The sequence below is a fragment of the Scyliorhinus canicula genome, chromosome 15, assembly GCF_902713615.1.
Source record: "Scyliorhinus canicula chromosome 15, sScyCan1.1, whole genome shotgun sequence".
In the NCBI taxonomy this organism is placed as follows: Eukaryota; Metazoa; Chordata; class Chondrichthyes; order Carcharhiniformes; family Scyliorhinidae; genus Scyliorhinus; species Scyliorhinus canicula.
The window spans coordinates 79,615,355-79,637,898 of record NC_052160.1 but is presented as its reverse complement, the minus strand read 5'-3'; the positions used below and the strand labels follow the sequence as shown (position 1 = coordinate 79,637,898).

At 50.3% G+C, this 22,544-nt stretch overlaps 1 protein-coding gene across 1 annotated transcript in view; it reads right to left on the bottom strand.

Moving 5' to 3' along the window:
- Nucleotides 1-22,544, bottom strand: part of LOC119978160 (myosin-binding protein H-like) — a 226,472-nt gene that overhangs the window by 102,226 nt on the left and 101,702 nt on the right. The window contains exons 2-4 of the mRNA XM_038819597.1: nucleotides 9,290-9,365; nucleotides 8,818-8,985; nucleotides 7,344-7,432 (exon numbers count right to left, since the gene is read on the bottom strand). Coding sequence (XP_038675525.1) covers nucleotides 7,344-7,432; nucleotides 8,818-8,985; nucleotides 9,290-9,365 — 333 coding nt within the window. The remainder of the gene's footprint in view (nucleotides 1-7,343; nucleotides 7,433-8,817; nucleotides 8,986-9,289; nucleotides 9,366-22,544) is intronic.

Sequence of the window (22,544 nt, the reverse complement as noted above, 5' to 3'; positions counted from 1 at the left end):
TAGGCGACTGAAGACAGACGAAGCTTTGAGAGAATATCGGGAATGTAGGACCAATCTGAAAGGAGGAATCAAGAGGGCTAAAAGGGGTCATGAAATATCTTTAGCAAACAGGGTTAAGGAAAATTCACATATGTTATTCACATATAAGGAGCAAGAGGGTAACTAGAGAAAGGGTTGGCCCACTCAAGGACAAAGGAGGAAAGATATGCGTGGAGTCAGAGAAAATGGGTGAGATTCTTAACGAGTACTTTGCATCAGTATTCACCGAGGAGAGGGACATGACGGATGTTGAGGTTAGGGATAGATGTTTGATTACTCTAGGTCTAGTCGGCAGAAGGAAGGAGGATGTGTTGGGTATTCTAAAAGGCATTAAGGTGGACAAGTCCCCAGGTCCGATGGGATCTATCCCAGGTTACTGAGGGAAGAGAGGGACGAAATAGCTGGGGCCTTAACAGATATCTTTACAACATCCTTGAACACTGATGAGGTACCCGAGGACTGGAGAATTGCTAATGTTGTCCCTTTGTTAAAGAAGGTTAGCAGGGATAATCCAGAGAATTATAGACCTGCGAGCTTGACGTCAGTGGTAGGGAAGCTGCTGGAGAAGATGCTGACGGATAGGATCTATTCACATTTGGAAGAAAATAGACTTATCAGTGATAGGCAGCATGGTTTTGTGTAGGGAAAGTCATGTCTTACCAACTTAATAGAATCCTTTGAGGAAGTGACAAAGTTAATTGATGAGGGAAGGGCTGTAGATGTCATATACATGGTCTTCAGTAAGGCATTTGATAAGGTTCCCCATGGTAGGCTGATGGAGAAAGTGAAGTCACATGGGGTCCAGGGTGTACTAGCTAGATGGATAAAGAACTGGCTGGGCAACAGGAGACAGAGAGTAGTAGTACAAGGGAGTTTCTCATAATAGAGAACTGTGACCAGGTGTGTTCCACAGGGATCCGTGCTGGGACCACTGTTGTTTGTGATATACATAAATGATCTGGAGGAAGGTATAGGTGGTCTCATTAGCAAGTTTGCAGATGATACTAAGATTGGTGGAGTAGCGGATAGTGAAGGGGACTGTCAGAGAATACAGCAGAACATAGATAGATTGGAGAGTTGGGCGGAGAAATGGCAGATGGAGTTCAATCTGGGCAAATGCAAGGTGATGCATTTTGGAAGATCCAATTCAAGAGCGATCTAGACGGTAAATGAAAAAGCCCTGGGGAAAATTGATGTAGAGAAATCTGGGTGTTGAGGTCCATTGTACCCTGAAGGTGGCTGCGCAGGTCAATAGAGTGGTCAAGAAGGCATACGGAATGCTTTCCTTCATCGGACGGGCTATTGAGTACAAGAGTTGGCAGGTCATGTTCCAGTAGTATAAGACTTTGGTTCCGCCACATTTGGAATACTGCGTACAGTTCTGGTCGCCACATTACCAAAAGGATGTGGATGCTTTGGAGAAGGTGCAGAGGAGGTTCACCAGGATGTTGCCTAGTATGGAGGGCGCTAGCTATGAAGAGAGGTTGAGTAGGTTTGGATTATTTTCATTAGAAAGACCTCATTGAGGTCTACAAAATCATGAGAGGTATAGACAGGGTGGATAGCAAGAAGCTTTTCCCCCCAGAGAGTGGGACTCATTTACTAGGGGTCACAAATTCAAGGTGAGAGGGGAAAAGTTTAAGGGAGATATACATGGAAAAGTTCTTTACGCCGAGGATGGTGGGTGCCTGGAACGCATTGCCGGCGGAGGTGGTAGAGGCAGGCACGATAGCGCCATTCAAGATGTATCTAGACAGGTACATGAATGGGCAGGGAGCAGAGGGATACAGATCCTTAGAAAATAGGCGACAGTTTTAGATAGAGGATCGGCGCAGGCTTGGAAGGCCGAAGGGCCTGTTCCTGTGCTGCAATTTTCTTTGTTCTTTGTCATTATAGCCTTGGTTCAAACATGGACAAAAGCGCTGAATGCCAGTGGTATGGTGAGAGCGACTGCCCTGACACCAAGGCAGCATTTGACCGAGTATGGCATCAAGGAGTCCTCGCAAAACTGGAGTCAATGGGAATCAGAGGGGAAACTCCCCGGTGATTGGAGTCATACCTGGCACAAAGGAAGGTGGTTTTTGAAGGTTGATTATCTCAGTTCCAGTACATCACTACAGGAGTTCCTCAGGATAGTGTCCTAGGTCCAACCATCTTCAGCTGCTTCATCAATGACCTTCTCTCCATCATAAGGTCAGAAGTGGGGATGTTCGCTGATGATTGCACAATGTTCAGCACTATTCGCAACTCCTCAGATACTGAATTAATCTGTGTCCAAATGCAACAAGACCTGGACAATAGCAAGTTTGGGCTGACAAGTGGCAAGTAACATTTGTGCCACAGAAGAGCCAGTTAATGACCATCTCAAAAAAGGAGAGAATCTAACCATCACCCCTTGACATTCAATGGCATTATAATCGCTGAATCCCCCATTATCAACATCCTGGGGGTTACCAGTGACTAGAAACTGAACTGGGTTAGCCATATAAATACTGTGGCTACAAGAGCAGGTCAAAGGTTGGGAATCTTGTGGTGAGAAGCTCACCTCCTGACTCCCCAAAGCCTGTCCACCATCTACAAGTTTCCACTTATACTTGTAATGGAATATTCTCCACTTGCCTGGACGAGTGCAGCTCCAACAACACTCAACAAGTTCAACTGAATCCAGGATAAAGCAGCCTGCTTGATCGGCACCTCATGGCGACATGGTGGCACTGTGGTTAGTACTGCTGCCTCACAGCCGCACAGATCTGGGTTCAATTCCATCCTTGGGTGACTCTCTGTGTGGGTTTCTCCCCAGGTCCACTGGATTTTCTCTGGGTGCTCCGGTTTCCTCCCACAGTCCAAAGATATGCAGGTGAGGTAAACTGGCCATGCTAAATTGCCCTAAGTGTCCAAAGGTTAGGTGTGGTTACGGGGATCGGGTGGGGGAATGGACCGAGATAGGGTGCTCTTTCAAAGGGTCGGTGCAGACATGATGGTCCGAATGGCCTCTTTCTGCACTGTGGTGATTCTATGATCGAAAAATATTCACTTCCTCTACCAGCGACACACAGTAACAGCAGTGTGTATTATCTACAAGATGCACTGCAGGAACTCTCCTAACCTCCATAGACAACACCTTCTAAACCCATGACCACTATCATAGAACATAGAAAATACAGCACAGGACAGGCCCTTCGGCCCACGATGTTGTGCCGAACTTATGTCCTAGATGAAGAACAAATTAATTTACACCCCATCATTCTACTGTAATCCATGTACCTATCCAATAGCCGCTTGAAGGCCCCTAATGTTTCCGACTCATCATCTAGAAGGACAATGGCAGCAGATACCTGGGAGCCCCACTGCCTGGAATTTTCCCTCCAAGCCACCCATCAACTTGACTTGGAAATTGATGCACTATCAATTACGACGAGAGTGTAATCGAGGCTTTATTAAGCAGAGATGTGTAGCCTCCTGCAGCTGCTGCCAAAATGGCTGCAGCTCGGAGAGCACACACATTTATACTCCGTCTACTGGGCGGAGCCAGCAGGCAGGGATCTACCCCCATACCTGTAGTACAGGAGCCTTACCGTATTACATCTCGTATGTGATATATTAGTGGCCATTACTGAAACATGGTTAAAGGATGGTCACGACTGTGAGTTAAATATCCGAGGGTATCAAACTATTCGGAAGGACAGAGTGGATGGTAAGGGAGGTGGTGTTGTTCTGTTATTTAAGGATGACATCCGGGCAATAGTAAGGGATGACATTGGTGCTATGGAGGATAAGGTTGAATCTATTTGGGTGGAAATCAGGAATAGTAAGACGAAAAAGTCACTGATAGTAGTCTATCGGCCACCAAATAGTAATGAGATGGTGGGGCAGGCAATAAACAAAGAAATAACTGATGCATGTAGAAATGGTACAGCAGTTATCATGGGGGATTTTAATCTACATGTCGATTGGTTTAACCAGGTCGGTCAAGGCAACCTTGAGGAGGAGTTTATAGAATGTATCCGCGATAGTTTCCTAGAATATTATGTAATGGAACCTACGAGGGAACAAGCGGTCCTAGATCTTGTCCTGTGTAATGAGACAGGATTGATTCATGATCTCATAGTTAGGGATCCTCTCGGAAGGAGCGATCACAATATGGTGGAATTTAAAATACAGATGGAGGGTGAGAAAGTAAAATCAAATACTAGTGTTTTGTGTTTAAACAAAGGAGATTACAATGGGATGAGAGAAGAACTAGCTAAGGTAGACTGGGAGCAAAGACTTTATGGTGGAACAGTTGAGGAACAGTGGAGAACCTTCCAAGCGATTTTTCACAGTGCTCAGCAAAGGTTTATACCAACAAAAAGGAAGGACGGTAGAAAGAGGGAAAATCGACCATGGATATCTAATTTAGGGCAGCACGGTTGGATAGCACAATTGCTTCACAGCTCCAGGGTCCCAGGTTCGATTTCGGCTTGGGTCACTGTCTGTGTGGAGTCTGCACATCCTCCCCGTGTGTGCGTGGGTTTCCTCCGGGTGCTCCGGTTTCCTCCCACAGTCCAAAGATGTGCAGGTTAGGTGGATTGGCCATGATAAATTGCCCTTAGTGTTGGGTGGGGTCACTGGGTTACGGGGATAAGGTGGAGGTGTTGACCTTGGATAGGGTGCTCTTTCCAAGAGCCGGTGCAGACTCGATGGGCCGAATGGCCTCCTTCTGCACTGTAAATTCTATGATATCTATGAAATAAGGGAGAATATCAAATTGAAGGAAAAAGTATATAAAGTGGCAAAGATTGGTGGGAGACTAGAGGACTGGGAAATCTTTAGGGGGCAACAGAAAGCTACTAAAAAAGCTATAAAGAAGAGTAAGATAGAGTATGAGAGTAAACCTGCTCAGAATATAAAAACAGACAGTAAACGTTTTTACAAATATATAAAACAAAAAAGAGTGGCTCAGGTAAATATTGGTCCTTTAAAGGATGAGAAGGGAGTTTTAATAATGGGAAATGAGGAAATGGCTGAGGAACTGAACAGGTTTTTTGGGTCAGTCTTCACAGTAGAAGACACAAATAACATGCCAGCGACTGATAGAAATGAGGCTATGACAGGTGAGGACCTTGTGAGGATTGTTATCACTAAGGAGGTAGTGATGGGCAAGCTAATGGGGCTAAAGGTAGACAAGTCTCCTGGACCTGATGGAATACATCCCAGAGTGCTAAAAGAGATGGCTAGGGAAATTGCAGATGCACTAATGATGATTTACCAAAATTCACTAGACTCTGGGGTGGTCCCGGTGGATTGGAAATTAGCAAACGTGACACCACTGTTTAAAAAAGGAGGTAGGCAGAGAGCAGGAAATTATAGACCAGTAAGCTTAACTTCGGTAGTAGGGAAGATGCTGGAATCTATCATCAAGGAAGAAATAGCAAGGCATCTGGATAGAAATTGTCCCATTGGGCAGACGCAGCATGGGTTCATAAAGGGCAGGTCGTGCCTAACTAATTTAGTGGAATTTTTTGAGGACATTATCAGTGCAGTAGATAACGGGGAGCGAATGGATGTGGTATATCTGGATTTCCAGAAAGCCTTTGACAAGGTGCCACACAAAAGGTTGCTGCATAAGATAAAGATGCATGGCATTAAGGGTAAAGTAGTAGCATGGATAGAGGATTGGTTAATTAATAGAAAGCAAAGAGTGGGGATTAATGGGTGCTTCTCTGGTTGGCAATAAGTAGCTAGTGGTGTCCCTCAGGGATCCGTGTTGGGCCCAAAATTGTTCACAATTTACATAGATGATTTGGAGTTGGGGACCAAGGGCAATGTGTCCAAGTTTGCAGAAGACACTAAGATGAGTGGTAAAGCGAAAAGTGGAGAGGATACTGGAAGTCTGCAGAGGGATTTGGATAGGTTAAGTGAATGGGCTAGGGTCTGGCAGATGGAATACAATATTGACAAATGTGAGGTTATCCATTTTGGTAGGAATAACAGCAAACGGGATTATTATTTAAACCATAAAATATTAAAGCATGCCGCTGTGCAGAGAGACCTGGGTGTGCTAGTGCACGAGTCACAGAAAGTTGGTTTACAGGTGCAACAGGTGATTAAGAAGGCAAATGGAATGTTGTCCTTCATTGCTAGAGGGATGGAGTTTAAGACTAGGGAGGTTATGTTGCTATTGTATAAGATGTTAGTGAGGCCACACCTGGAGTATTGTGTTCAGTTTTGGTCTCCTTACTTGAGAAAGGACATACTGGCACTGGAGGGTGTGCAGAAGAGATTCACTAGGTTAATCCCAGAGCTGAAGGGGTTGGATTATGAGGAGAGGTTGAGTAGACTGGGACTGTACTCGTTGGAATTTAGAAGGATGAGGGGGGGGATCTTATAGAAACATTTAAAATTATGAAGGGTATAGATAGGATAGATGCGGGCAGGTTGTTTCCACTGGCGGTTGAAAGCAGAACTAGGGGACATAGCCTCAAAATAAGGGGAAGTAGATTTAGGACTGAGTTTAGGAGGAACTTCTTCACCCAAAGGGTTGTGAATCTATGGAATTCCTTGCCCAGTGAAGCAGTTGAGGCTCCTTCATTAAATATTTTTAAGGTAAAGATAGATAGTTTTTTGAAGAATAAAGGGATTAAGGGTAATGGTGTTCGGGCTGGAAAGTGGAGCTGAGTCCACAAAAGATCAGCCATGATCTCATTGAATGGTGGAGCAGGCTCGAGGGGCCAGATGGCCTACTCCTGCTCCTAGCCCTTATGTTCTTATATACAACAGTGGTGACTACCACAGAAATATATCACCATTCCTTCACTGTCACTGGATCAAAATCCTGGAAACCCCTCCTTAACAGCACAGTGGGTGTCCTCAGGGACTGCAGTGATTCAAGAAGGCAGCTCACCACCACCTCCTCGAGGGGCAATTACTTATCATAGAACTACTACAGAAGGAGGCCATTCAGCCCATTGAGTCTGCACCAATCCTCTGAAAGAGCACCCTACCTATGCTCACTCCCCCACCCTATCCCTATAACTCAACCTAACTGATACATCCTAGGATATTAAGGGGCAAATTAGCATGGCCAATCCACATAACCTGCACGTCTTTGGACTAGGGATAGGCAATAAATGTTGGTCTAGCTAATGATGCCCACATCCCATGAATGAATAGTAAAAAATATATTTTTGACGCAAGGTATTATTGAGATACATTACCAGTCTGATCTGATGCTGACCATTATTCATCTGAGTCCAAGAAATGTGTGCAGACTGTGCCGTGTAGTCAACACAAGAATTCAGCACCTCATGGTGCTATTTACTCACCTGGACAGGTATGGAGAGGTTTAAATTCTGCCCAACCTTCCTAATAAAGGTCTCCCTAAAGTTGCGAGGCAAACGGATTTTGGGAGCATCTGTGAGAAGAAAAACAGCAAAGCTCTGAATCAAAATTGAAACAAAGAATCTAAAAGGGAGTAAAGTTTGTGTCTTTATTGCAGCTTCCATGACTTCAGAGCAAACCCCAAGCACTTTACAGCTAATCAGACACTTCAAAGTGCTGTCACTATTGTAATGTCAGAAGCAGGGAAGCCAATTTATACATCGCAAGTTCTCACAAACAGCATTGAAATAAATCACTAAATTATCTGTTTTAGTTATTCTGGTTGAAGAATAATATTGGATAGAGCACTGTGGAGAATTGCTCTGGAACCTGTTACATCCACATCAAGAGGGCTGGTGTTGCCTCAGGTTAATATCTTATCGAAAGGAATCGCACCTCGGACAGTATAGTACTGTTCTGCACTGGAGTGTTGGCCAAGATAATTTGTTCAGCTCCCTAAGCTATACTATATTGGATAGCATACTGGCCATTAATACATTGACACACAATATAACATTTGCCTGTAAATAGGATTAAGATAGCATCTAAATTTCCCTTGGAGCAGTCAAGTGTATTGAGAATGCTACTTAATTGATATGAAATGAAATGAAATGAATTGGGAATCTTGGATCAGCGGTTAGCACTGATGCCTGACAGTGCTCTGGACCCGGGTTCAATTCTGGCCTTGAGTGACTGTGTGGAGTTTGTTCGTTCCCCGTGTCTTTGTGGGTTTGCTCCGGGTACTCCGGTTTCCCCCCACAGTCCAAAGATGTGAAGGTTAGATGGATTGGCCATGCGAAATTGCCCCTTAGTGTCCAAAAAGAGATTAGGTACAGTTACCAGGATAGGGTGGGGGTGTGGGACTAGGTAGGGTGCTCTTTCCAAGGGTCGGTGCAGACTCGATGGGCCAAATGGCCTCATTCTGCACAGTACTGTAGTGATTCTTTGATCATGGGAAATAAAATTCCACTGTGGTAAGTTGAATTCACTCTTTAAAAAAATCTTCACATTAAAAAGAACTGAATTGTGAAGTACATTACAGAATAGCAAGTTAATCAATGCCCTGTAGGTTACCAAATGGCAATGTGAATTAGTAATAGCTTTGGATGGCAAGGTGCATCACTGGCTGGCAGCTTTGTGGCCCATTGGGTGGTAACAGGGACTGTGAGGTCATTGCAAAATGACCTGCAAGTTCTATGCTGAATACATATCCGTCGATGATCCAGATGTCCTCGGAGACAGCTGAGGTTACATGTTCTCCCTGACTCAGGAATCTGTCACAGAATCTTTTCTTCACACCAACACTTGTCACTATCAGTCTGCTGGGAATGGGGAAATGTGACACCCTTCCATCCCTCTGCTTAGGAATGTTTTTCAGCCAAATGCTTTAATTCAATTACTAGTTAACTCTTCACTTACCGATGGGCTCCTTGATTAGTACTAGCTCTGGAAAGACAGTCGTAGCAGTACCACCGTCGCCGTGAACTGCTTTAACCCGAGCCTGAATCTTGTCACCTTCATTCAGATTTTTAATCACCAGGACAGTTTTTGTAGTCACTTCCTTATTAACAGCGACCCAGGTTTCAGCTTAAAAAAAAGAATCAATAGATCACCTCAGCTGTGTGTCAGAGACTAACGATAGAAAGTAATATCCAGATACATTTGTGAAACCTTAGTCCCATTTGCTCAAGAGCGTGCAAACATATCCAGGGAGTCAGCAGTAAATAATGGTTACGCATGGCTAGAGTTCAGATACAGGCCGCAGGCACTCACTGTATATACAGCCATTGATTGGTGCCAATTGCGTAGGAACATTCGAACAGCAGTTTGGCATCTTGAGCTTGTTCCCACTCAAAGAGATCAATAAATTCTGTATCCTAGCCCTGACTACCTGCCTTGGCTCCATAATCCTGATTATCCTTGCCGGGAACAAATATATTAGACAATCGTAGCAGGTCTGACAGCATCTGTGGGGAGAGAGGGAGCTAACATTTCGAGACTAGCTCCTCAAAACTTTACTCTTTTTACTCAGAAACATTTTGGTGAAGACGCATTGCATCCCATCCAAAACCAACAGACGCTGACCAGAACTGTTTAGTCTGAGCCTTATATAACTGAACTATAACTTTGTATTCAGCTTTCTTTAGATAAAGGTCAACAATCTATTTGCCTTTTCAATTAATTGTTGTCCTTCTCCACCAACTCTCTGTATTTGAACTCCAAAGTCTCTCTTTCGTTAAAGTTCCGACTTACTCACCATTAAAAAAAATACTGAACCATGTTTTTTGAGTGGCAGCACGGTAGCATTGTGGATAGCACAATTGCTTCACAGCTCCAGGGTCCCAGGTTCGATTCCGGCTTGGGTCACTGTCTGTGCGGAGTCTGCACATCCTCCCCGTGTGTGCGTGGGTTTCCTCCGGGTGCTCCGGTTTCCTCCCACAGTCCAAAGATGTGCAGGTTAGGTGGATTGGCCATGATAAATTGCCCTTAGTGTCCAAAATTGCCCTTAGTGTTGGGTGGGGTTACTGGGTTATGGGGATAGGGTGGAGGTGTTAACCTTGAGTAGGGTGCTCTTTCCAGGAGCTAGTGCAGACTCGATGGGCCGAATGGCCTCCTTCTGCACTGTAACTTCTATGAAATTCTATGAGTGCAAAATAATGTCCTCACAATCCCTCACTCTGGACTCCATGGTGGGATCTAACTAAATGGGAACAAAGTTCCATAGCGAGTGTGGTAAACGCCACTGATAACACACTACATGTATTACGGTACTGCCACTGTACCACAGTAAATCCCAGTCTGCTGGCTCCTCCCAGCAGGCGACGTATAAAAGTGCATGCTCTCCTGCGCTGCTCCCATTCTGGTTCCAGGAGGCTCAACATCTTGTGCAATAAAGCCTCAATAGTTTCACCATTTTCGTCTTGTGGTTATTGATGGTGCATCAATTTATTGCACAAGATTTTTAAAAGATGAACATCTTAATCAAGCCGGATCGCCTGGAGCTGAACCCTCATGCAGCCGACGCCCCAGCCATCTTCAAGCACTGGCTAGCCTGTTTTGAAGGATACCTCGGAAAAGCCACTGGAGGACTCTCGGACCCACAGAAGCTCCAGGTCCTCTACTCAAGGGTGAGCCCACAAGTTTTTCTCCTAATCCAGGACGCGCCCACCTACACAGAAGCAATGGCGCTACTAAAGGGACAGCACATCAAGTCTGTGAACCAAGTCTACGTCCGGCACCTCCTGGCCACGAGATGGCAACTCCCGGGGGAAACTCTGGACGTTTTCCTGCGGGCTGTACAGATTCTCGGTAGGAACAGTGACTGCCAGGCAGTTTCGGCAGCCCAACACACCAAAGTACTTATCAGAGACGCTTATGTCACGGGCATTAAGTCTACTTACGTTCGCCAGCGGCTATTGGAAGGGGGCACGCTCGATCTTGCAGAGACTGTGCAACTTGCTAATTCCCCAGAAGTGGCCTCCCGCAATCTGGAGGCCTACACCCACGACCGCGCGGCACCCTCGTGGGCATCGTGGGCCCCACCAGCTGCCAACTCGAGTACACCGCAAGCCTGCGCCGCGCGGCAGCCAGCCAATTCCGGGGGGCCCAAATGTTATTTTTGTGGCCAGAGCAAACATCCCAGGCAGAGCTGCCCAGTACGGAGTGCAACCTGCAATGGGTGCGGGAAGAAGGGCCACTTTGTTTCCGTTTGCCAGGCCCGATCGGTCGCCGCTGTTTCCAGGCCTGGCATTGCTACACCCCCCACGTGTGATCCAGGGGCGCTGCCACCTGTATTTATTTTAGTTTTCCTTGTGGCTCCTCTATTTTTACCTCATTGTTGATTGTGATGGCAGCCATTTTGAGATTTTCAATTATAATATCACCTGTTTGTCCACAGTCTCCTTAACCACAATTTTCATTGTGTTGTCTTTGATATCCTCCTACCACTTTCTCAATACCATGTTGCTGTTCTTCACCCCTCCCAGTTTATAGGATTACTGAAACAAAAATGGAAAAACTGCTGGAAAAACCCAGCATGTTTGGCAGCACTTGTAGAGTGGGAAACAAGAGTTAACATTTTGAGTCTGTGTTGGATATTAAACCGTAGCTGTGAGATATTGCAACAATGTGTAGAAACCTTAAGAACAAGAGGCAGAAGGCCTGATGGGGGCTGGGACGCAGGGTGGGGGGGCCGGAGTGGCAGGGTGTGGGGCCAGGATGGCAGGGTGGGGGGGCGGGGATGGCAGGGTGTGGGGCCAGGATGGCACAGTGGGGGGGGGGGGGGGTGGCAGGATGGGTGGGAGGCTGGGAGGCAGGGTGGGGGGTCCGGGGTGGCAGGGTGGTGGGCCAGAGTGGCACAGTGGGGGGGGCTGGGGCGGCAGGGTGGGGGGCCGGGGTGGCAGGGTGTGGGGCCGGGTTGGCAGGGTGGGGGGGCCGGGATGGCAGGGTGTGGGGCCAGGATGGCAGGGTGGGGGGGGCCGGGATGGCAGGGTGTGGGGCCAGGATGGCAGGGTGGGGGGGGCCGGGGTGGCAGCGTGTGGGGCCAGGATGGCAGGGGGGGGTGGCAGGATGGGTGGGAGGCTGGGAGGCAGGTTGGGGGGCCGGGGTGGCAGGGTGTGGGGCCAGAATGGCAGGGTGGGGGCGGGGCTGGGGTGGCAGGATGGGTGGGAGGCTGGGAGGCAGGGTGGGGGGGCTGGGGTGGCAGGGTGGGGGCAGGGTGGGGGCCGGGGTGGCACGGGGGGGGGGGGGGTTGGGGCAGCAGGGTGTGGGGCCGGTGTGGTCGGAGGGGGGGCTGAGGTGACCGGATGAGTGGGGGGGCCAGGCGGCAGGGTGAATTGGAAAGGTTTGCATTGAGGCACTATCTGCATGGGATTCTTTTTTTAAAAAGGGGGTTAAGGTGGAGGAGGAAGGTCACAATCTAAAGTTGTTGAACTCAGTGTTGAGTCCTGAGGGCTGTAACATGCCCAACCGGAAGATGAGATCCGGATCCTCCAGTTTGTGTCGGGCTTTACTGGAACATTGCAGCAAGTCAAGGATGGGCATGTGTGCAGGAGAGCAAGGTGCTGATTAAAATGGCAAGAGACAGGAAGGTTGGGGCCATGCTTGTGGATGAAGTGAAGGTGTTGCACAAAGCAGTCACCCAGTCTGCATTTACTTTCCCCAATGTGTCCAAAGATGTGCAGGTTAGGTGGATAGGCCATGCTAAATTGCCCCTTAGTGCCCAAAGATTAGGTGGGGTTACGGGGAATACTGGGATGGTGTGGAAGAGTGGGTCTAGGTGGGGTGCTGTTTTGGAGGGCTGGTGCAGACTTGATGGGCCAAATGGCCTAGTTCCGCACTGTGGAGATTCTATGTGTAGAAGATCATATTGAGAGCAGTGGATACAGTCGGTCAAATTGAAGGAAGTGTAAATGAAGCTGCAAGGAGTATTTAGAACAGTACAGCACAGAACAGGCCCTTCGGCCCTCGATGTTGTGCCGAGCAATGATCACCCTACTTAAACCCACATACCCGTAACCCAACAATCCCCCCATTAACCTTACACTACGGGCAATTTAGCATGGCCAATCCACCTAACCCGCACATCTTTGGACTGTGGGAGGAAACCGGAGCACCCGGAGGAAACCCACGTACACACGGGGAGGACGTGCAGATTCCACACAGACAGTGACCCAGCCGGGAATCGAACCTGGGACCCTGGAGCTGTGAAGCATTGATGCTAACCACCATGCTACCGTGAGGCCCCTTTATTAGGACCTTGAATGGTGAGGAGGGAGGAGGTAAAGAGGCAGGTTCTAAGGGAAGGTGCCATTGGAAGGGGAATTGGACTTGGAGAGGTGGACCAGGGTGGCATGGAGGGAGCGGTCCCTGCCGACCGCCGTCAGGGGGATGAGGCGAAGATGTATTTCGTGGTAGCATCATTCTGGAGTTGGCAGAAATGGCAGAGGAGGCTGGTGGGGTCAGGGCCGGTTTTAAGCCTATTTGGCCAATTTCATCAAATTGGGCCCCGCACCTTAAGGGGGCCCCGCGCCAGCGGCGACAGAGTTACCGTTTGAAGCCTTTTCTGTATTCTAAGAGGAACTATAGGGTAGTTTTTACTTTTGGGGAACGCACCGCATTACCGTCGACAAATCCTTCAGCCCTGCGCCGCCAAATCCTTCCGCCCGGGTAAGTAAGTTTCAAAATTTTAGTATATCAAGCATTTAATGTTTTGTTTTGGTGAAAGACGAGCATAGAACACGAAATATAAACATACATAAATTTTTACTTTTGTAGAGTAGGGGCCCCGCCATCACTTTTCCAATTGGGCCCGCAATTCCTAGCACCGGCCCTGGGTGGGGTGGTATGAATTCGGAGGCTGATGGGGTGGAAAGTGAGGACAAGAGGGACCTCATCATGAGGGATGGGAAGAGGTGAGGACAGAGGTTCGGGAAATGGGTTGAACCTGGTTGAGTGGCCTGTCAACCGCGGGTTGGGGAGGAACTTCGGTTAAGGACAAAAATAAACTTGGCAGAAGTGCCACTTTCAAAGTGGCATCATCAGAACAGACAGAAACAAAGAAAGTGGGAGAGGGGAATGGAGTCCTTACAGGAAGCAGGGTGTGAGGAGGTGGAGTTGAGGTAAATGTGGAGATCGGTTGGATCCTAAAGGATCTCTAGGGTAGAAGTCTCCGCTCCCGGGAAAAATCGGGAGGGCCGTCGTGAACTCGGCCGAGTTTCACGACGGCCTCGGAGGCCGCTCCTCACCCCCTATTCTCCCCTCCCGGCGGGGCTAGGAGAGGCGCTCCGTAACACTCGGCCGCGGGGGCGTCGCACCAAGAATGACGCGGCCGGCGTGCTTAATGACGTCAGCCGCGCATGCGCAGGTTGGCCGGCTCCAACCCGCGCATGCGTGGTGGCCGTCTTTCCCCTCAGCCACCCTGCAAGACGTGGCGGCTTGATCTTGCAGGGCCCGGAGGGGAAATAGTGCGTCCGATTTGGACGCCGGCCCGACGATCGGTGGGCACCGATCGTGGGCCTGTCCCCTCCCGAGCACAGTCGTGGTGCTCTTTCCTTGCTAGGCCACCTACAAGCCCCAAACGGGCTTCTCACTCCCGTTTCACGACGGCAGCGACCAGGGGCGGCATTCTCCCCTACCCGGCGTGGCGGAGGGTCCCGGAGTAGGGGAGTGGTGCCAACCACTCAGGGGTCGCGCCTCCCCACGCCGGAGTGGTTGCCACCAGAAGACCGGCGCAAAAAACCGGCGCCCCCGGCAGCGGGGCTGGCCGAAAGGCTTTCGCTGGTCCGTGCAGCTGGCCGCTGACGTCACTGCCGGCGCATGCGCAATGTGGGGTTCTCTTCCGCTTCCGCCATGGTGGAGGCCGTGGCGGACGCGGAAGGAAATAGTGCACCCAGGGCACTGGCCCGGAGTCTGAGCGGGGGGCCCCGATCACGGGCCAGGCCACTGTGGGGGCACCCCCCGGTGTTCGATCGCCCCCCCCGCCCCCCCAGGACCCCGGGGGCCTGCTCGCGCCGCTGATCCCACCGTTCCAGAGGTGGTTTAAACCTCGGCGGCGGGAGATGCCTCCCAGCAGCGGGACTTCGGCCCATCCGGGCCGGAGAATCACCGCAGGGGCCTCTCCGATCGGAGTGGCGAGATTCCTGCCGCCACCACCTCCTGGGTGGCGGAGAATCTCTGCCACGGCGGGGGCGGGATTTTCGGCGGCCCCAGGTGATTCTCCGACCCTGCTGGGGGTCGGAGAATTTCGCCCCAGGTGTGTTTGCCGCCGTCGTGAAACGGGCGCGAATGGCAGGCCGCTCGGCCCATCTGGCTCGGAGAATCGCCGTTCGCCGTGAAAAACGGCGAGCGCCGATTCTTCTGAGCGGGGGGGTGGGAGAATCGCGGGGGGGCGCCAGGGGACGTGAAATTTGTCGGGCTCCCTCCTGCGATTCTCCCACCTGGCGTGGGGAGCGGAGAATCGCGCCCTCTTTCTTTCCGTTTTATAATATCCCATTTATTTCGATTGTTTTAATGACACAAGCAAACGTTTTGTGTTTTTGAAGCCCTGGGCAGATCTTGTACTCTACCATATATTTTAAATACCTCTCACTGTTCATCTGCGGTTTGTCTGTTCATATTTCTGCCCCGTCTACTGTGGTCAATTATTTCCTCATCTCTTCAAAGTTAACCTTATTTATATAGAAAACTTTGGTTTGTGACTCACCATCTCCCTCTCAAACCGAATATGGAATTCAACCATGCTCACTGTTGACCAGGTGCTCACTCACTGTTAGCGTACTGACTAATTCAGGCTCATTACTCATCACTAAAGTCTCAAACTCTTGTTGGGGATCAGGGAACTGTTCTAAACATACCCAATCAATTTCCTGCCTTTGCAACTCTTGTTCTCCTTCCCGTAGTCAATGTGAAAGTTCTCGCCACTTGATTTTCCCAACCCATATTTCCCATGTTTACGTATCCAGCTACTTCATCAGTAGATCAGCAGATAACTTTCCACAAGGCATCGTCTGCTTTGGATCAATTGTACCTTGAGGTTTTCTGCTGCCTGCTCAAACTTACTGAAGCTGTAAGTTTCCGTTCTATGTATTCTATGACATTCTATGTATTTTTGAGACACTGATATGCTCTACGGCATTTATCCCCCAATCAGGAGCTGAGTCTCAGTGAGGGCCACAATGTCACACTCGAAGCTGAATTTGTGTTCTTGTCTCACACGTTATGTAGAAATCTTCATCAGCCAATAGATTTACACCTGGCACAAAGGAAGATGGTTGTGGTGGTTGGAGGCCAATCATCTCAGTTCCACGACATCACTGTCGGAGTTCTCCTGGGAAATTGTCCTAGATCCAACATCTTCAGCTGCTTCAGCAATGATCTTCCCTCCATTGTAAGGTCAGAAGTGGGGATATTTGCTGACAACTGCACGCTGTTCAGCAAACTGTAGAGGCTAACTCACCTCCTGACCCGCAAAGCCTATCCACCTTCTCCTAACTCAAGTCAGGAGTCATGATGTGGAGATGCCGGCGTTGGACTGGGGTGAACACCGTAAGAAGTCTTACAACACCAGGTTAACATGTTTGTTTCAAATCACTAGCTTCCAGAGCACTTCTCCTTCCTCAGGAGTGTAATGGAATACTTCCCACTTGTCTGGATGAGTGCAGCTCCAACAACACTCAAGAAGCTCAACACCATCCAGGACAAAGCAACCCCGTTTGTTTGTCACACATTCACCACCATCAAAATTCACTCCCTCCACCACTAGCACAGAGTGGCAGCTGTGTGTACCATCGACAAGACGCACTGTAGTAGTAACTCCCTAAATCTCATGCGACAGCACCTTCCAAACCCACAACCTCTACCTAGAAGGACAAGGGTAGCAGATACCAGGGAAAACCACCCTTGGAGGTCACCCTCCAAGCTACATCTTGGCTTGGAACCATTCTTTCACTGTCACTGGGTCAAAATGCTGGAACTCCCTCTCTAACAGCACTGTGGGTGTACCTACACAACATGGACTGCACCGGTTCAAGAAGGTAGCTCACCACTACCTTCCCAAGGGCACTTAGGGATTGGCAATAAATGCTGGCCAAGCCAGAGATATCCACATTCTATGAAAGAATGAAACACAAAGCCGTCTGTATGACTGATGTTGTTTTTCCGATTTTCTGTACATGCAATCTCAAATTGGAGACGCATAATAGAACATAGTACATAGAACATACAGTGCAGAAGGAGGCCATTAGGCCCATCAAATCTGCACCAACCCACTTAAGCCCTCACTTCCACCCTATCCCCATAACCCAATAGCCCCTCCTAACCTTTTTGGACACCAGGGGCACTTTATCATGGCCAATCCACCGAACCTGCACGTCTTTGGACTGTGGGAGGAAACCAGAGCACCCGGAGGAAACCCACGCACACACGTGGAGAAAATGCAGACTCCACACAGACAGTGACCAGCAGGAAATCGAACCTGCGACCCTTGCACTGTGAAGCCACAGTGCTAGCCACATGTGCTACCATGCTGCCCCATCATTAGAAAAATGAAAACCTTAAATCAAGTCAAATCCAAATCTGAAACAACAGACAATCATACAAAGCAACTCCCCAAACACACACTAATTTCATCTGATCTTTCAGAGAATGCTGCTTAACAGGTTCGGATCGCTGGTGTCAATGTATGTAACTCGCCTTAAGGACAAAAGATAAGATTACTTTATAAAATGTTTGCCCTTCAGATCTGAGAGCGGTCAGGGCACAAGTTGTGGGTGACGCAACTGAGAGTCCAGATCAAACAGATGAGATCTCTGCTGTCCATAATCATTATCTAAAAGTAGCGGCTGATAGCTTTAACCCATTAACTGCGCCAGGTTCTGAGCCCGTGCTATGAGCAAAGACTGCCAGCGGTTTAAAAGATTGGATCTAATGCAGTGAGATTCCAAGTCCTGTCCTATGTTGGGCTGACCCTGTTATCCAGACTGACCAACCCAACTGCAGTTCCATCCAATCACCTTCGACAGTTCATTACCCAGGCTAACCCCATCCCCCTCCATTACCCAGGCTAACCCCATCCCCTCCTTTACCCAGGCTAACCCCATCCCCTCTATTACCCAGGCTAACCCCATCCCCCTCCATTACCCAGGCTAACCCCATCCCCTCCTTTACCCAGGCTAACCCCACCCCCTCTATTACCCAGGCTAACCCCACCCCCCTCCATTACCCAGGCTAACCCTATCCCCTCCATTACCCAGGCTAACCCCATCCCCCTCCATTACCCAGGCTAACCCCAACCCCCTCTATTACCCAGACTAACCCCATCCCCTCCATTACCCAGACAAACCCCATCCCCTCCATTACCCAGGCTAACCCCATCCCCCTCCATTACCCAGACTAACCCCATCCCCTCCATTACCCAGGCTAACCCCATCCCCCTCCATTACCCAGGCTAACCCCATCCCCTCCATTACCCAGGCTAACCCATCCCCTCCATTACCCAGGCTAACCCCATCCCCTCCATTACCCAGGCTAACCCCATCCCCCTCCATTACCCAGGCTAACCCCATCCCCTTCATTACCCAGGCTAACCCCATCCCCCTCCATTACCCAGGCTAACCCCATCCCCCTCCATTACCCAGGCTAACCCCATCCCCTCCTTACCCAGGCTAACCCCACCCCCTCTATTACCCAGGCTAACCCCATCCCCCTCCATTACCCAGGCTAACCCCACCCCCCTCCATTACCCAGGCTAACCCTATCCCCTCCATTACCCAGGCTAACCCCATCCCCCTCCATTACCCAGGCTAACCCCAACCCCCTCTATTACCCAGACTAACCCATCCCCCTCCATTACCCAGACAACCCCATCCCCTCCATTACCCAGGCTAACCCCATCCCCTCCATTACCCAGACTAACCCCATCCCCTCCATTACCCAGGCTAACCCCATCCCCCTCCATTACCAGGCTAACCCCATCCCCCTCCATTACCCAGGCTAACCCCATCCCCCTCCATTACCAGGCTAACCCCATCCCCTCCATTACCCAGGCTAACCCCATCCCCTTCATTACCCAGGCTAACCCCATCCCCCTCCATTACCCAGGCTAACCCCACCCACTCCATTACCCAGGCTAACCCCACCCCTCCATTACCCAGGCTAATCCCATCCCCTCTATTACCCAGGCTAACCCCATCCCCTCCATCACCCAGGCTAACCCCACCCCCTCCATTACCTAGGCTAACCCCATCCCCTCCATTACCCAGGCTAACCCCATCCCCTCCATTACCTAGGCTAACCCCATCCCCTCCATTACCCAGGCTAACCCCATCCCCTCCATTACCCAGGCTAACCCCATCCCCCTCCATTACCCAGGCTAACCCATCCCCTCCTTACCCAGCTAACCCCATCCCCTCCATTACCCAGGCTACCCCACCCTCCATTACCCAGGACTAACCCCATCCCCTCCATTACCCGGCTAACCCCATCCCCTCCATTACCCAGGCTAACCCCATCCCCTCCATTACCCAGCTACCCCCATCCTCCATTACCCAGGCTAACCCATCCTCCATTACCAGGCTAACCCCAGCCCCCTCCATTACCCAGGCTACCCATCCCTCGTCCATTACCCAGGCTAACCCATCCCCTCCATTACCCAGGCTAACCCCATCCCTCCATTACCCAGGCTAACCCCATCCTCTCCATTACCCAGCTAACCCCACCCCTCATGACCCAGGCTAACCCCACCCCTCCATTACCCAGGACAACCCCAACCCCCTCCATTACCCAGGCTAAGCCCCCTGCCATTACCCAGGCTAACCCCATCCCCTCCATTACCCAGGCTAACCCCACCCCTCCATTACCAAGCTAACCCCATCTCCTCCATTACCCAGGCTAACCCCATCCCCTCCATTACCCAGGCTAACCCCATCCCCTCCATTACCCAGGCTAACCCCACCCCCTCCATTACCCAGGCTAACCCCATCCCCTCCATTACCCAGGCTAACCCCATCCCCTCCATTACCAGGCAAACCCCATCCCCTCCATTACCCAGGCTAACCCACCCCCCCTCCATTACCCAAGCTAACCCCATCTCCTCCATTACCCAGGCTAACCCCATCCCCTCCATTACCAGGCTAACCCCACCCCCCTCCATTACCCAGTAACCCCCTCCTCCTCCAACTTCCAGTCACAACCCCATCCCCTCCTTACCCAGGCTAACCCCACCCCCCTCCATTACCCAGGCTAACCCCCCCCCCTCCATTACCCAGGCTAACCCCATCCCTCCATTACCCAGGCTAACCCCATCCCCTCTATTACCCAGGCTAACCCCATCCCTCCATTACGCAGGCTAACCCCATCCCCCTCCATTACCCAGACTAATCCCACCTCCCTCCATTGCCCAGGCGAATCCCCTCCATTACCCAGGCTAACCCCATCCCCTCCATTACCCAGCTAACCCCATCCCCTTCCATTACCCAGCTAACCCCATCCCCTCCATTACCCAGGCTAACCCCATCCCCTCCATTACCCAGGCTAACCCCATCCCCTCCATTGCCCGGCTAACCCCATCCCCTTACATTACCCAGGCTAACCCCACCCCCTCCATTACCCAGGCTAGCCCATCCCCTCCATTACCCAGGCTAGCCCATCCCCTCCATTACCCAGGCTAACCCCATCCCCCTCCATTACCCAGACTAACCCCATCCCCTCCATTACCCGGCTAACCCCATCCCCTCCATTACCCAGGCTAACCCCATCCTCTCCATTACCCGGCTAACCCCATCCCCTCCATTACCCAGGCTAACCCCATCCCCTCCATTACCCAGGCTAACCCCATCCTCTCCATTACCCGGCTAACCCCATCCCCTCCATTACCCAGGCTAATCCCATCCCCTCCATTACCCAGGCTAACCCCATCCCCTCCATTACCCAGGCTAACCCCATCCCCTCCATTACCCAGAGCTAACCCCATCCCCCTCCATTACCAGGCTAACCCCATCCCCTCCATTACCCAGGCTAACCCATCCCCTCCATTACCCAGGCTAACCCCACCCCCTCCATTACCCAGGCTAACCCCATCCCCCTCCATTACCCAGGCTAACCCCATCCCCTCCATTACCCAGGCTAACCCCCATCCCCTCCATTACCCAGGCTAACCCCATCCCCTCCATTACCCAGGCTAACCCCCTCCATTACCCAGGCTAACCCATCCCCTCCATTACCCAGCTAACCCCACCCCCTCCATTACCCAGGCTAACCCATCCCCCTCCATTACCCAGCTAACCCCATCCCCTCCATTACCCAGGCTAACCCCATCCCCTCCATTACCCAGGCTAACCCCATCCCCTCCATTACCCGGCTAACCCCATCCCCTCCATTACCCAGGCTAACCCATCCCCCCCATTACGCAGGCTCACCCCCATTTCCCATCCTCACTAGTTTACCCCCCATTATCTTCGCTATCTCAATCCCCCTCGTTCACAGAATAAGGAAGAGAAGAGGCCGAACGGCCCATCGAGTCTGCACCGACACATGAAACATACTGACGCACTACCTAATCTCATTTGCCAGCACTTGGCCCATAGCCTTGTATGTTGGAATGCGCCAATTGCTAATCCAGGTACTTTTTAAAGGTTGTGAGGCAACCCACATCTCCCTCCTCCCGTGCAGTGCGTTCCAGACTGTCACCACTCTTTGGGTAAAAAGCTCTTTCTCACACCTGGTCAAAACTTCCTGCCCCTCACCTTGAACTTGTGTCCCCCTTATAACTGACTCTTCAACTAAGGGGAACAGCTTTTTAATAATAATAATTGTTATTATTATGGAGAACAGCTGCTCCCTATCCACCCTGTCCTTGCCCTCATTTTGTTCACCTCGATCAGGTCGCCCTCAAGTTTTCTCTGTTCCAGCGAAAACAACCCAAGCCTAACTAACCTCTCTTAATAACTGACATGTTCCATCCCAGGCAACATCCTGGTGAATCTCCTCTGCACCCCCTCAGTGCTATTACATCCTTTCTCTCATGTGGTGTCCAGAATTGCACACAGTACTCTAGATGTGGTGTCACCAATGTCCTGTACACTCCAATATGACCTCCCTGCTTTTGTAATCTATGCCTCGCTTGATATGCCTTTTTCACCACTCTATTAACCTGCCCTTCTACCTTCAGATATCTATGGCCAAACACTCCAAGTTCTATGTTCTCGGAATTTCCCAGTGTCATGACATTCTTTGAATACGTCCTTGTTAAATTACTCTTTCCAAAGTGTATCACTTCACGGTTAAATTCCATCTGCCATTTACCTGCCCATTTGAGCATCCCGTCTATATCATAGATATCATAGAATTACAGTGCAGAAGGCCATTCGGCCCATCGAGTCTGCACCGGCTCTTGGAAAGAGCACCCTACCCAAGGTCAACACTTCCACCATATCCCCATAACCCAGTAATCCAACCCACCACTAAGGGCAATTTTGGACACTAAGGGCAATTTATCATGGCCAATCCACCTAACCTGCACCTTTGGACTGTGGGAGGAAACCGGAGCACCCGGAGGAAACCCACGTACACACGGGGAGGATGTGCAGACTCCACACAGATAGTGACCCAAGCCGGAATGAACATGGGATCCTGTGAGCTGTGAAGCAATT